This window comes from Protopterus annectens, chromosome 14.part0 (assembly GCF_019279795.1).
Source record: "Protopterus annectens isolate FY-2018-M chromosome 14.part0, PAN1.0, whole genome shotgun sequence".
Lineage (NCBI taxonomy): Eukaryota > Metazoa > Chordata > Ceratodontiformes > Protopteridae > Protopterus > Protopterus annectens.
The window spans coordinates 534,122,460-534,137,798 of NC_056748.1; the positions used below are offsets into that span (position 1 = coordinate 534,122,460).

General features: G+C 42.9%; 1 protein-coding gene across 1 annotated transcript in view; it reads right to left on the reverse strand.

Moving 5' to 3' along the window:
* BMS1 (BMS1 ribosome biogenesis factor) overlaps positions 1 to 15,339 on the reverse strand; it is a gene marked incomplete in the record, with an annotated part of 1,196,647 nt that overhangs the window by 536,787 nt on the left and 644,521 nt on the right. The window contains 1 exon segment of the mRNA XM_044056283.1: positions 12,621 to 12,775. Within this exon segment, the coding sequence (XP_043912218.1) occupies positions 12,621 to 12,775 (155 nt within the window).

Genomic DNA, 15,339 nt, shown 5'->3' on the forward strand with positions numbered 1-15,339 from the left:
AGATGTTCCGAGTGTATTCACTGTTGAAGTCATTACATTTGGGTAATCTGCTGGCAGGTTGCCCTCAGTCAGCCTGAATAACAAAGTCTTGGGTCCTGTGTTGGCTTATCCATTTTGAAATAGTCTGCTTTGAAATAGCCTTTCCCTCTGCCCCTGCAGCAAATGCCACCAGTAGTTGCTCAGACTTTCTTAGAGATTTTGTCCTGTTTAAGTAGAATCTTAGTTGTCTGTGTACATCCAACGAATGCAGAATCTGCTCCCCCTTGTTCTGCGGATTTGGGAAAAAAGTTGGCAGACAAATGGTCTGATTAAGAGCCACACTGGATACCACCCCTTATGCATAAAGGATGGATTGGTCCTGAGGGCCACCCTGTCCGGATAAAAAATAAATGAAAGGCTCCACTGCCATGAGAGCCTGTAGTTCTGAAATCCTTCTAGCTGAAGTGACTGCTAAAAGACAGGCGGTCTTCCAAGAAATAAATTTTATGTCTTCAGTAGCAGCTGGTTCAAAAGGAGGTAGGGTGAGTTTTTCCAGCACAAAATTGAGGTCCCATGCAGGAGTTGGTGCTCTCCTGGGAGGTCTCAAATTTTTGGCTCCTCTGAGGTACTGCTTTAGCAGGCAATGAGAAAAGAGAGGAGACTCTGTGTTGTAATGAGCCGAGATGGTAGAGGCATGGATTTTTACAGAAGAAAAAGATAGACCCTTGTGAAGCATCTCAGTTAAATATTGCAGAATCTGAGGAATATTGGGCATTGCTGTGTTTATTCCTTGTGCTTGGTTCCAGGCACAGAATCCTTTCCATTTATCAGCATAAGATTTTCTAGTACTAGGCCTTCTAGCCTGCAAAATGACATCCATCACAGGTGTACTGAGAGATGTGATTGGTGAAATCAGTTGATTAGCCATGCTGCAAGATTCAGAGTTTGGAGCTGAGTGTGCAGAATTTGATAGTTCTGCTGAGACAATAGATGAGGTGTCTGAGGCAGGTACCATGGAGGAAGTTGTGACATATTCCATACAAGCGGGTACCAGTGTTGGCGAGGCCAGTCTGGAGCAATCAGAATAATTTTTGTTTTTTCCTGTCTGACTTTTAGTAAAAAAAATTTCAAGAGTCGGCTGACCGGCACTTGCAAACTGCTTCTGCTTCGGGCACTGCACGGCAAGAAAGACTGATTAAAATGACGTCGGCTGCATGTTTTATACCCCTGACGACTTGACGTCATGGAAGAAGAGACGGCAACCGATGCAGGACCCAAGACATTGTTATTCAGGCCGACTGAAGGCAACCTGCCAGCAGATTACTCAAATGTAATGACTGCAACATTGAAATACGAAGAACATCTATATGGGTCTGGGTGATATGGTCAAATGCTGTTTTTAGTTGGCAGCTTTTCAGTTTTGTCTGGTCTACAGGAAAGCTGTTTTACAGTGCTATAAGACTGCTATACTAATAAAGTTACGTGATTTGCATTTCCACACTATTGTTCTGAGTTGGTACATTTTAGTAGCAGGGGCTGTGGGGGCAACCCCAAGGGGACACTGGTATTGTCCCTTGTAGAAAACACCATGTTTTTTACTTGCATGCTCTAAGGTCATGTTTTGGAACATGCACACTGTACAGTCAACCTTGTTAAAAGATCTTATTTGCACATATTCTCTTTGATCTACCGAAAAGTAAATACATACACAATATGCATCTACTGACATTAATTTATTTATGCATAGTCATGATTCCAGCATTATACAAATGGGAACCAGCTTATTGGAAAGAAAATATGGAGAAAATGCAAGTTACACCTACATTCAAGGGCAGAAAGGTGGATGGAATGCCTGTATAAGGAAGCATAATTTACAGACAAGGAGTAAGACAAATTGCTGTACTGGTAAAAAATGAATACAAGGACAGATCAAGTAAAAGGAGTTTCATTTCAGCACCAATCTCAGAGTTCACTGAATATGTGAATCTAGGAGACTGAATGTGTTAGGGTCAACCTTTTATATACCCAACAGGAAACTCAGACTGGAGTCTGACAGTATCAGCACTAAAACAGGCCTTGAGAAAACAATATCCACTAGTGTGAACTTGAGCCCAACTAAAGTAAACCACGTCCATGTCAGCATGATCTGCGCTGCCCTTCCAGATGGGGACAGTTCAAGCACTCTAAACAAGCTAACATGAGTGTTAGTGTATTAAGCACTGAAACCCAGTGGTCAAGTAAAGTTAAGTCAATACTGATGTTGATATTATGAATGAAAAATCACAATAACCCTATACTGATGTCTTTGTTATCGACAACTAACCCAAGCAATCAAGGCTGGTGCTCAGAAAAGTCACGGAAGAAAAAGGTGGCGGTTAAGAGAACAGTCAGAGCCAAGAATAACTTGACTCAAGACAACTCTGACACAGAGGTATAAAACCCCTAACTGCAGTGTAGACAACCAGAGATCAATTAGCAGCTATGACACTTGTAGCAACTGATAAGAGTGGCAGCTTGTCTATCCTGAAGGTAAGGACGTGGCTCTGGCTCAGCACTAGGTGTTGCATCCCTGGAGAACACGACTAGGTAGGATACAAATGCCATAATACAGATGCACAGACTGGAGAATTCAGCATGCGGAGGCACACACCATGCAATGGCGCCATGAAGCAGAGCTTAAAAAGCAATCCAGGGGATGTGGGTGGCTCCACTGCGGTCAGTAGGTAACCCTGCAGGACCAGAAAAACCTGGTCTGCACCTAGCCACTAGACTCTCAATGCTGGGGAAATGGATGGGTTGATAAGTCTTCCATGGCAGGAAAAAATGGGCTGCAGGGCTCTCAAACAGCATGGGAATGCCCCCTATTTTCTCTACAGAACGAATGGGCCAATTGGGGGCAGGTAGATGAGCCAACAGGTAACCATCCAGCAGTGAAGTTAAAAGAGAAAATACTCAATGCCCAGACAGACTGTAGAGAATAGATCTTTCTTGAAAGAGAACTGGGGGCCAACATCTACAGTTATTAATGTCGATGATCAACCCAGAATTATGGTTGATGTCAACAGAGTAACTGAAATTGAATAATTTCATGAGCCCACCCTAAGCGCCAACTAAACACACAGACACAAATACTGAAGCCTACACAGGGCTGGAGAGCGAGCCAAAATATGAAGACCTGACTGCAACAAAATGCATCTACTCCCCCAAAATACAACAGCTATCCTACAAACAGCTCCTATACATCAGTAATTGTAATAACCACTTCTCAACAAGACAAATAAAAAATCATACAATACAAATTAAGAATTTGCTAGAGTGCAACAAAACACATTTATGCCCCCAAGAGAGAATTACCATCTAACAACCACCACCTATACATCAATAACTCTGACCATTTCGCAACAATAAAAATACAAAAATTATGCAAACAGAAATTGACAGGAATCATCTAGAATGCAACAAAACACATCTCTACCTTTTGCGGGCATTAATAAGTACTGTAAAAATAACCTTTTAACATTAATACCACCAATGTATTTCTTGAGCAATAAACCACTACTTAGGGAAACGTGACAGAATGATTATCAGCAAGTAACAATAAATGCCTGAAAGAGAACAGAGATATAATTAAATAACTTGAATTTTTAAAATGACTGAAAGGTACAGAGAAGAAGCAAGCAAAAAAAAAGATAATATTGTGATAGAGTTTTAGCAGTCAGAACTGACAGAACAGAAAGCAAATCAAAATCTTCAGATCTCTGAAGTGAAAAAGCACTAAAATGCTAACAAAATCTCTCAAAATATAATCATCCTGGAGCTGTTTTAACACACTGCTGTACTTTACGCACACCAAAATGAATTTAGAAAAGAATCTCTACATGAACAACAACATGTGTAAAGGGAAGGAGTTTCATTAAGTGGAAAACTAAGATGCTGAGCTGTGTAGGTTTGCTGACTTGGTCTTACGGGTAGAGGAAGATGGCAGACAGCCAACAAGATGATATAAATTAGATAACACACACACACACCAAAACACCTACCCACCCACAAACTGCCAGTTTCTGGACAACATACTTTTTCAACATGTGCAACAAACTTTCCTAAAATTACAGATGTTAGCAGTACCTAAATAGCCAACAAAGTATCCAGGAAAAAAAGGCCATTTAACTGAAATTGATAAAGTAGAAAATTGTTTAATATGCCAGGGCTTTTTACTTAAACTGTATCACATTTACCTGTAGAAAATACTGTGAAAAACAAAAAAAGTATTCATGGCTATGTCTATACAAGAAAACCTACTCATCCTAATAAACACTTTCTTTGTCCAGTCTAGGCCAGGAATGCCCTGAACACTTCACAAGTAATGCCCTGAACACTCAAGTATAGAACAGTTCCAAGAAAACACTTTCCAAAGTAGCAAATCTGTTACCGCAAGGACCAAAGCTCTTACAGAAGAATGCAGAAAAAGTACAGTTTTGTACCTACCATAAATGTAGATGTTCGAGTGCTAATACAGCTGCAGTAATCACAGATGGGTTTTCAGCCGTCAGGCGGTCCCTCGGTCGGCCGAATTCCAAAGTCTTGGTCCGGCGTCGGTTGTCGTCGCTTACTCTTCTGACGTCAGGAAGGCCAGAGTATATAAGACACAGCTGACGCCATGTTCTTCAGTCTTTCTTGCACCAGATGTCAGGTGCCCCCAAAAGGAAGGCAATACATAAATAAGGCTTATCTACATATGCAAGCAATGCAATGCAATGCAAAATCAGTGTAAGCAAGCAAATAAAACACAGCAGGATAACCCAGTCAGGTGGTATGAAGAGGTTGTTAGGCCCCATGCCTTTACCAAGTGGGGAAGGAGGGAGGGAAACCTGTACTGCAGCTGTATTAGCACTCGAACATCTACATTTATGGTAGGTACAAAACTGTACTATGTTCATCGTGCATACAGCTGCAGTAATCACAGATGGGTAGAGTCCCAAAGCTATGCATAGGGTGGTAGGTACTATGAGGAACTGGGTTGAGCCAGAATGCCCTGCAAAACAGCAGTGGCAAAGCCTGCTCTTGTCCTGGAATATAAGGGCAGGTGGTAGTGTTTTGTGAAGGTATGTACAGAACTCCAAGTGGCTGCCTCCAAAATATCCTTAGTAGGAACACCTCTGAGGAAGGCTGTAGAGGTGGCTGTGGCCCTGGTGGAGTGAGATCTGATACCAGTAGGAACAGATTTCCCATGATAGGAATAACAAAAACGTATGCAGTGGCCAATCCACTTGGAAATGGTCTGTTTGGTAACTGGTTTCCCTTGAACCCCTACGGCATAGGACACAAAAAGTTGTTCTGATTTCCTGAAGGACTTTGTTCTGTCCAAATAGTAACGTAGCTGCCTATGGATGTCTAAAGAGTGAAGCAGCCTCTCCCCTTTGTTTTGAGGGTTAGGATAAAAGGTAGGTAGGTGTATGGCTTGATTTAAGGCTACCCTGGAAACCACTTTTGGCATAAAGGATGGGTTGGTAAGGGAAACCCTGTCCTGATGGAAGATGAGGAAGGGCTGCACCGCCATGAGGGCCTGTAGTTCAGAAACCCTACGAGCTGAAGTGATGGCCAGAAGGAAAGCTGTTTTCCAGGACAAATATTGCAGATCTATTGAAGCAGCAGGTTCAAAGGGAGGCAATGTTAATTTTTCTAGTATGTAGTTAAGGTCCCAGGCTGGTATTGGTTGCTTCCTTGGAGGTCTTATATTCTTAGCCCCTCTGAGGAACTGTCGTAAGAGTGGGTGAGAGAATAAAGGAGGATCCGTGTTAAATTCTGCAGAAATGGCTGAGGCATGTATTTTTATGGAAGAAAATGAAAGTCCACTGTTCAGCAGTTCAGCTAGGTACTGTAAAACCTGAGGCAAGTTCAATTTTCTAGGGTCCTGGCCTCTTTTCTCATTCCAACAGCAAAACCGCTTCCATTTTGCGGAGTAAGCTTTTCTAGTAGATGGTCTTCTGGCCTCCAAAATGACATCCTGCACCTCCTTGGAGAGTAGGGACTGTTGTGGTGTCAAGGAATTTTCCATGCAGCGAGGTTGAGTGTTTTCAGCTGACTGTGAAGAGTTTTGTAGCTGTTCTGAGTCAGTAGAGAAGAGGCATTAGAGGCAGGGACCAGGGAGGAGTATGTGTTAGGCTCCTCAGGAGTGGATACCAGTGTTGCCTTGGCCAATCTGGAGCAATCAGTATCATCCTCGGTTTGTCTGTTCTTGCTTTCAAAAGCACCTTGGGCAGAAGAGGCAGAGGTGGGAATGCATAAACTGTCCATGCTGTCCAACTGAATGAAAAGGCGTCCACTTTCCAGGCCTTTGGATGAAAGGTCCTTGAACAAAACTTTTTCAGTTGATGGTTCCTGTGGGAGGCCAAAAGATCTATGTCTGGCCTCCCCCACGCTTGGATTATCTCTGTAAACACCTGAGGATGTAACTTCCATTCGTGTGGATCTGTCATATTTCTGCTTAGAGTGTCTGCCAGTGTGTTTTCCAGTCCTGGCAAGTACTGTGCTTGAAGTTCGATTTGTCTTTCCAGAGCCAAGTTCCAGAGAATCATGGCTAGTCTGCACAAGGGGTATGAATGTGTTCCTCCTTGTTTGTTTATGTACCACATTACTGTGGTGTTGTCTGTTTTTATCAGTAATTGTCCTGGATGCAGGAAGTCCTTGAAAGCTGTAATTGCATTTATTACTGCTAGCATTTCTTTTTGACTGATGTGAAGGTGCTTTTCCTTTTGGGACCATCTGCCCTGAATGCACCTGTCCTTCATGTGCGCCCCCCAGGCGTAATCTGAGGCGTCTGTGGTTATGACTTGTTTTGCTTGAGGCTTGCAGAATGGAAGGCCTGTGTTTACTTGACATGCTTGGGCCCACCATAGAAATTCCTTTTGCAAACATGGAATTATTGGTATAATTGCTTCCAAACTGTGACTGTGTTGAGACCATAGATTTTTTTAGGTACCATTGAAGTTTCCTCATATGCAGCTTTGCACATGGGATTAGAAGAATGCAAGATGCCATGAATCCCAGAGCCTGCAGGATTTTCCTTGCAGTAAGCCTGGTACATTTTGCTAGTGTTTCGAAGTACTGAGATAGTTGCCCTTGTTTTTCTGGCGTAAGATATGCCATCTGGGTGTTTGTGTCCAAGTTGGCACCCAGGAAGGTTATTTTCTGAGATGGTGTTAGCCTTGATTTCTCCTTGTTGATGGTATAGCCCAGAGAAAGCAGTAACCGTGTCACATATGCCAGATGTTCCAATAGTATGCGTTTGCTGTCCGCTTGGATCAGGCAGTCGTCCAGATAAGGGTAAATTTGTATCCCTTGAAGTCTGCAGTAGGCAATCACTGATGCCAGGCACTTTGTGAATACTCTGGGCGCAGTAGATAAGCCAAAGGGCAATGCAGAGAATTGATAGTGGATTGAACCTGCAAGAAATCTGAGGTATCTTCTGCAGCTTTGTCTGATTGGGACATGCAGGTATGCCTCCTTGCGGTCCAATGTTACCAGCCAAAACTCCTTGCCCAGCATGGGAAGAAGTTGCTGTAATGTGAGCATCTTGAATTTTGGTACGAGTAGGAATGTGTTTAGGATGGATAAGTCCAAAATGGGTCTCCAGTCGGTTCCTTTTCTTGGTACCAGAAAAAGCCTTGAATAAAAACCTTGACCTTGTTGGGGTACCTTTTGTATAGCTCTCATGTTTAGGAGCTTTGAAATTTGCAGTTGTGCCTCTGCCCTTTGATTTTGTGGCAGGTTTGGCATGCCTCTCATTTTTGGAAGAGTGTGAAATTGAAATTTGTAGCCTCTGTTTATAATGTCCAGTATCCATTTGTCTGTTGTGACTATATGCCAATTGCTTGCAAATAATGCTAGTTTCCCTCCCAAAGGTACTGCCAGCTGAGACTTGCTTGGCATGGAAATGAGGGAGTCATTGGGTTTGCTTCCTGTATTGTTGTGCACTGTCTTCACCACCTCTTGGTGCTGGAGATTGCCATTGTCTGCCTCTATATGATCCTTGTGATTGCCCTCTGCCCCTTGCGCGTCTGTATCTACCTCTTTGGGGCTTGTCAGTGGCTGGAAAGGACCAGTTTTTTGAAGGCCAATTTCTGCTAAACGTGGTGGTTGGACCTGTAAGAAAGCCTTGACAGTTTGCATAGATTTGGCTTTTTCTTCCATTTTCCGTAGTATCTCCTCAGCATTAGTACCAAATAGTACATCCTTTTGTAAAGGAGCATCAAGAAGTTTAGCTTTGACATGATCAGGTAAATTTTGTTCCCTAAGCCAGGCATGTCTGCGAATGACTGATCCTGTAGCAGCTGCTCTACTGGAAGCCTCTAGGGCATCATAACCACATTGTAAGGTGTGTTTACCCACTTGCTCCGCACTATGCATCATATCCTGTAACTCTTTTACATCTGGTTGTTCAGGTTGAGACATTTTGTTCCTTAATTGTTAACAGGTACTGTTGATATTTGATTATATGAAACTGACAGTTTAAGGCCCTCATGGCTAGGGTGGCCGAGGTATATACCTTTTCACCCCACCTTTCTAGAGATCTGGATTCCCTTTCTGCAGGGAGTGGATTCTAGGCAGTGGAGGCCTTTAATCCCTTGGGACCTTGTGAAATGGTTTCAGGGTCAGCATTATGGCCTTTGTAGAGAAATTGGTGAGAGCTGGGTACTCTGTAATACCCATCAGGTTTTACTAGTGCAGGAGGCAGAGAATCAGGGTTAAGGCAAGCCTCCGAATAGACATCATCCAGTACATCCAAAACAGGGGGTATAGCCAGAGGTCTGTGCTGAGGTAACCAAAGAAATTCCCTAAGTCTTTTCTTGGAATCTGAAGTGTCTTGGCATTCCCAATGGAAGTGTTCCCTCAAAGTGTGCAAGGTTTCCCCAAAAGAAAAATCCTCTGGAGGTGATACAGAAGGAATGGACTGTTCTGCATCCGAATCCTCAAAAGGGGAGTAAGAGTGTTCCTCTGCATCAGAATGTTCTGATAAAATGGATCCCTGATCAGAAGAGGGAGATTCTTCCTCCACTCTGGGTCTCTTGTCAGGAGGGGGCTGAGAACCTCTAATAAGAGTAATTAAATCCTCAGCCATTTTAAGCATCTGTTTCTTAGGCATGGATCCAGGAGATGGGCCCTGTGCAACAGGCCTCGTGGTATGCCTGGCTGCTTTGGATTTAGTAAAAGCTTTTATTGAAAAAGAAGATGAAGGCCTAAATACACCATGGGTGGAGGTGGACCTGTCCACATTAGTAGGCTCGACATTAGCAGGGGCTTCGGTTGTAGTCTGGGAGAGGGCCGAGGACCCAGCGGTCTCAGGTACAGAGGACACCGCCAAAGGAGTGTCGTCGGTAGTCAGGACTGCAAAGGCGTCTCGTTGAGAACCGGACCACGTGTAGCCTGTTTTGGCGTGGTGTCGGCGGGGACCGCGGGTCTCGCGTGTCAGTCCTTTTCCTTGCGGTTTTTGGACAAAATGGTAGTCGGAGTGTCCGACGACATTTTATAATCAAAAGCTTTACCAAAGTAGTGTTGGGCGAACTCCGCCAGACGCTTGATAGTGCGTTTATTGAAGGTAGCGCAAAAGCGACAGCCCGAAACGTCGTGGTCTGGGTCCAAACAAGGTATGCAAAGGGAATGGAAATCCTTATGCGGTATTTGCTTCCCACAAGAAATACAATTATTAACTTTTTCTGACATCGGTCTGAGGCAAGAAAAGTTTCCCCAACGGAGTACTTAGCTTTAAAGAGGACTTCGGTTCCAATTTTTTCGTAATTCAGGAGCTGGCCGACCGGCACTTGCGAACTGCTTCTGCTTCGGGCACCGCGCGGCAAAAAAGACTGAAGAACATGGCGTCGGCTGTGTCTTATATACTCTGGCCTTCCTGACGTCAGAAGAGTAAGACGCCGGACCAAGACTTTGGAATTCGGCCGACCGAGGGACCGCCTGACGGCTGAAAACCCATCTGTGATTACTGCAGCTGTATGCACGATGAACATCCATTATGTTTTCAGAGGATGCCAACATGTAAAACTGTCTCACAAACAATTTTAACTGCCCTGCTCTCAAGTAAGATATGGGCCTGTTCCAACAACTACTTGCAGATCACCCATCTGTCAGAAAAGTATTGGAAGGAGAGGGTCTACCAGTAATTCTAAAGAATGTTCAAGCCTGACACTTGCCTTCTCACTCCACACTCGGTAAGAAACTTAAGAAGAATACCTCTACTTTCTTAGGACCTTACAACTGAAACTAACAGAAAGTAGGACTGCTGCGAAGGAGGCAGCAAGCTCAATATTTTTTCACTCAAGTTTGCTGAAGTGCTTAAACCCAAACTTGAGTATAAGAAAAACAACTTAAAAATGTATACATAAACTTCACAGCAACTGAATTATTAACTAGTAAGGTTAAAACTGTCATATGAATCATAGACAGAGTAAATAGTTTTTTGAGACCTTTAAAATCCAGCCAAAGTGTGTTTGCTTGGACAGGGGACTCTATCATTACTGGTAGTAAAGTTTATAGAAGGGGGTTGTTCAATAACAAATGCCAATAAAGCCAAATACTCAAAATACACAACAAGAATCAGAAATAACTCCAGAAAGAGAAACAAAAAAAATCAAAGATTTGACAGGAATGTGGGACTTGACATGAATGTGGGCAACCCAAGAATTCCTCCAGATAAGGATGACCCAAGGTCTTCATAAAAACAGATGCACTAGTACTAAAGCTTTAAAGATTATATGGCATTGGACTAATTGCTGACAGTCATAAAGGCCTCATGGCTCTTTCTTCAGTGCTGCTGAATCAATCATTGAATTACCAGTAGTGTATTATGAAAGTGTAATAACTACCTCCCACCATAAACATATACATTTTCAAAAGATGCTTCTGGTAATGATCTGCAGCTCAAAAGTTCCTTTAGCCCATCAGGCTCCATGGCACAGAGGGATAAAGCCAAAAGAGTGAGTAAGGAGATTCAGGATGGATTACAGACCAGGACACTGACGGAACTGGCTGCAGTGGATGGGATGAGTGGCTAACACTGACTCATCCATCCTGGGGAGAGACAGAGAGAGAGATAGACAGCTTGATCCGTTGCAAAAATGTCACTTACCATTGGTGGGTGGTAGCACTCTGCTGTTCTGCCAGAGACAGGCAGCCAGATCATTACAAAAATTACACTTACCATTGATGGATGGGTGCACTCTGCTGTTTTGCCACAAGATGCACACCCACCAAAGTGTGCATCGGCACAGTAACTAAGTTTTGATTTATGCAAAGAAGCATGCATGACTCATCAACTTAGTATACAGAGTTTGCACAACCATCAGGCAGCTCTGAGGAAGGGGAAAGAGGACCAGCAGACGACCCTGATGGCTGCCTGGACGAATGACTTCTTGGAACAGGTCTCATTTAAAATGGAATGAATGGCCTAGATGGATTACAGGAGGGCTGATGGAACAGCAGGCAAGCAGGGAGAAAGACACCAAAAGGTTCCTCCTGTCTGCAAATCACAGAACTGATACAAATCACTATTGTGAGGTGTACTGCACATACGTTTATGTTATTCCAAACTACTGTAGTGAAGAAATTACTTAAAATCAGGTGATCCTTTATATATTCTCTTCTAGTAAAATAAGGCTACAACGCTATGGCTAATACACCGACTCCCAAGAGCTGCAATTACCACTACCTCCCCATTATCAACTTGCCATCATGCATGTAACTCCTTTTATTTCCTACTGGTTTCCATGTGGAAGGTATACTCTGAATGTTCGTTCTGCATTATGCATACTTATACTTGAAAACTTGGGTTTCACTATAATGCAGTCTGCATATCCTCCTGTGTCCTTGTGTATTTTCCCTGAACAATCCAGTTTCCTTCCACCTCCCACTGATGTGAATTTAGGGAACTAGTGATCTTATAAACTGCTTGTAGGTGTAAGTGCCATATTGGAGTGAGTATGCATGCGCTCGCATGTGTGTGCGCTTTATGTGCCCACAAGTTTGTACTTAACAGGTACAGATTAGCATTCTGTCCAGGATTAGCTCTTCTGACTTGAGCCAAATTAATGCTGGGATAGGCTATCTCCCCAGCAATCCTGAAATGAATTAAGTGGAAATAAGATGATTAATGAATGGAAAAAAAATCTAAATCATTCTACACATCCCTGCTTAAGTGCTAAAATTATCCACATTTCTGAAATCCTTCATATACCTACTGATGATATTTTTCTTATTCTTGATTTTACATGCATGGCACTCCAAGGTACTCCTTAATTCTTTGTTTGTTTGTGTCTTTCGGCTTTTCCCAGTTAGGGGTCGCCACAGCGGAACTCCGGTCCGCTAATGACTGGTAGTGGATTTTTACGTACTGGGTTACCAGCCCTGACGCATGACCTTCAACGAAGGCATGCCCCATTCATGTATGCCTTCTCACAGAAGACGCTCTAGCTGAGAATCGAACGGGACAACGTCTTGCTATGAGGTGACAACGCTACCGCAGCACCACCACCGCAGTGTCATAAGGTACTCCTTAATTCTATAGGTATGAATCTGTTGCAAAATTAGAAATTATTAAAAAGAATTAACACAGATCATTAATTAGGTATTATCACCTCTTCTTGGTCCCAGTCTTGAGGAGAGTCCACAGGAAATTTTGAACAGTCTAATCCATTGATCTTGCATCTCGATTCTTTGTCAGGACGACTAACATGGAACAATCCTCCCAGTTCATCTTGATTATTCTCTTCCTCTCCTTCATCCTCAGCAACTAAGAAAAAAAAAAAAAACTAATGTGCAAACATCTCGTACCAAGGACTCCTAGTTTCACAGAGATATACTCACAAATTTTTCATAGGTCCCACCTCTGCTAAGCTGTAAAGCACAGTTGTGTGAAGTACTAAACATGACTATACAACTTTGAAGGACAGTGTGCCGAAGCAGCAGTCTAACAAACTGGGTTCTAATCACATCTGTCATCTGCATGATTTTCAAGCAATCCAAAAGTTCTCCTGTAGAACAGTAGCACTTGTCTCATCATGCTGTGCTTACGGTATTACCTTCAGCCATCTTTATTTCTTCTACTCAGAAACCTTTTACTTATGCTTTATACATTAAAACAGTATCTGACAACGGTAGTACTGTAAGCATGGCTCCCTATCAGAAGTGTGAGATCTCACAATTCAAGTCCCAACAATTAAACAGCTAAAGTCTGACTCCAGTTAAAACAGCAGATTGGAAACTCTGATACACCTTTAAAGGGTTTTTGCAGGTGGTTGGGAACTATTTCTTTGAGACTGCTGTACCATGACATAGGGGAAAACCCCAAAATACCAGTGTCTCAAAATTAATATATATTCCACCTATTCATACACAAATTCTCATTGTTTCAAAGTTTGCAATTAACAACCTTCAAACTTTAAACAGACACCCCTGCAAGAACACTGCAGTTACACAGAAGTTAGAGGCAGTATAATGCAAACAAATTGCAGGAACATAATTCTCAGCCCAAAAACAGATGTACATTATTAGGAGGAAAGAATACTGAGGAACTCCTAAACTAAGTGGACATATCCTTCTTTTAGGACGCACTGTCAGAAGCAACTGAAGGATCGGGGTCTATTTCTGTAGAAGAAGCCATTTCAGCAATTGAACTCTACAGAGGCAGTAAAAGATGTGGGAGTGGATTTTTACGTACTGGGTTACCAGCCCTGACGCTTCGACACACTGTGAAAAATATTTGAAGGCGCTGAATATTGTGGGATGTGATGGTGGTTTAAAAGAAGTATGTACTCACCATAACGTTCCATCTGAATAGTTAGACTTCATTTGTCATCAACCTGTGGGTAGACGGCAGTTTCACCAGCATCTGATCAGAGCTCCAAGCTCCTCCCCTAACCCAAAATACCCCTCCATCTCTTTCCTTCCCTCAGATCGAGTTTGCTATAACCCCTCACATGAACCCGATCCAAAAACCTTCACAAACAAAGAAAACAGGAGAGGCTCAAAGGCGCTCTCTCCTGTCAGTCAATGCAGAAAGCACCAAGAAAAGGTCAGGGGGAAGGAGGGAGGGACGGTTGATGACAAATGAAGTCTAACTACTCAGATGGAACATTATGGTGAGTACATAACTTCTTTATCTGAAGTAGTTAACTTCATTTGATCATCAACCTGTGGGACAGAGTCCCCAGCTACCAAAACCTTGGGTGGCCCTCATGGAAGGATATTTTGGAGCACTGCAGAACCAAAGGATGCTCTCCCTCTGGAAACCATGACCAATTTATAATGAGAAATGAAGGTGTGAGATGAGGACCAAGTAGCCACTGAACAAATATCATCCAAAGACACTCTAGACCAAAAAGGCAGCTTACGTAGCCATGGACCTGATTGAATGGGCATTTATTCTACCCGGAAGAGACTTACTTTTATGTTTGCAAACCTGAAGGATGCAAAGGGAAATCCATCTGGCAATAGTTACCTTAGAAACCAGTTTGCCCAGAAAGGGCATAGCAAAGGACAGAAACAACTGGTCAGACTTGCGATGGGCTTTAGTCCTGTGTAAGTAGAAATGTAGCCGTTTATGCACGTCTAACAAATGCAATTTATATTCACTTCTGTTCTGAAAATTTAGAAAGACAACAGGTAAATTGATTAACTGATTGATATTTGTTTGAGGCCACTTTAGGCAGAAAAAAAGGATTAGTATGCAGTGAAACCCTGTCTTTATGAGAAATCATATATCGAGGTTTTACAGACAATGCTTGAAGTTCTGACACTCTTCTAGCTGAGGTAATAGCCACTAGAAAAGCTGTGTTTCAGGATAAAAATTTCAAGCCCACAGAAGCAGCAGGCTCAAAGGGCGGAGCAACCAAAGCTTGTAAAACTAAGGTAAGGTCCCAAGGAGGAGTAGGACCATTAACCGGGGGTCTTAAAAGAAAGGTACCTTCAATAAAGGTTTTGTAATGTCTGGAGGAGGCTAATGTTCTCACCTAAATGAAAACTGCAAATGGCCACCAGATGAACTTTCACTGTAGATGAGCTGGCACCCTGTTGAAAAATGTATGCCAAGAACTCAAGGACTGCTGGAATAGGTGCTGTGAAAGGGTCCAAATTCCTCTGAGAAGTCCAGACAGAAAAACGCTTCCATTTGTTACAGTATATTTTTCTAGTGGACAATTTATGAATGCCATCAGAATATTCTTGACTGGGAAAATAAACCGAGAGTCCTAGCAATCAAGGGAACTGGAGCAGCCAAGCCGTGAGCTTCAGACTGCTCAGGTCTGGATGAGGGACCTTTGAGGGGTGCGAAATGAGATCTGGTGTCGGATCCAAGAT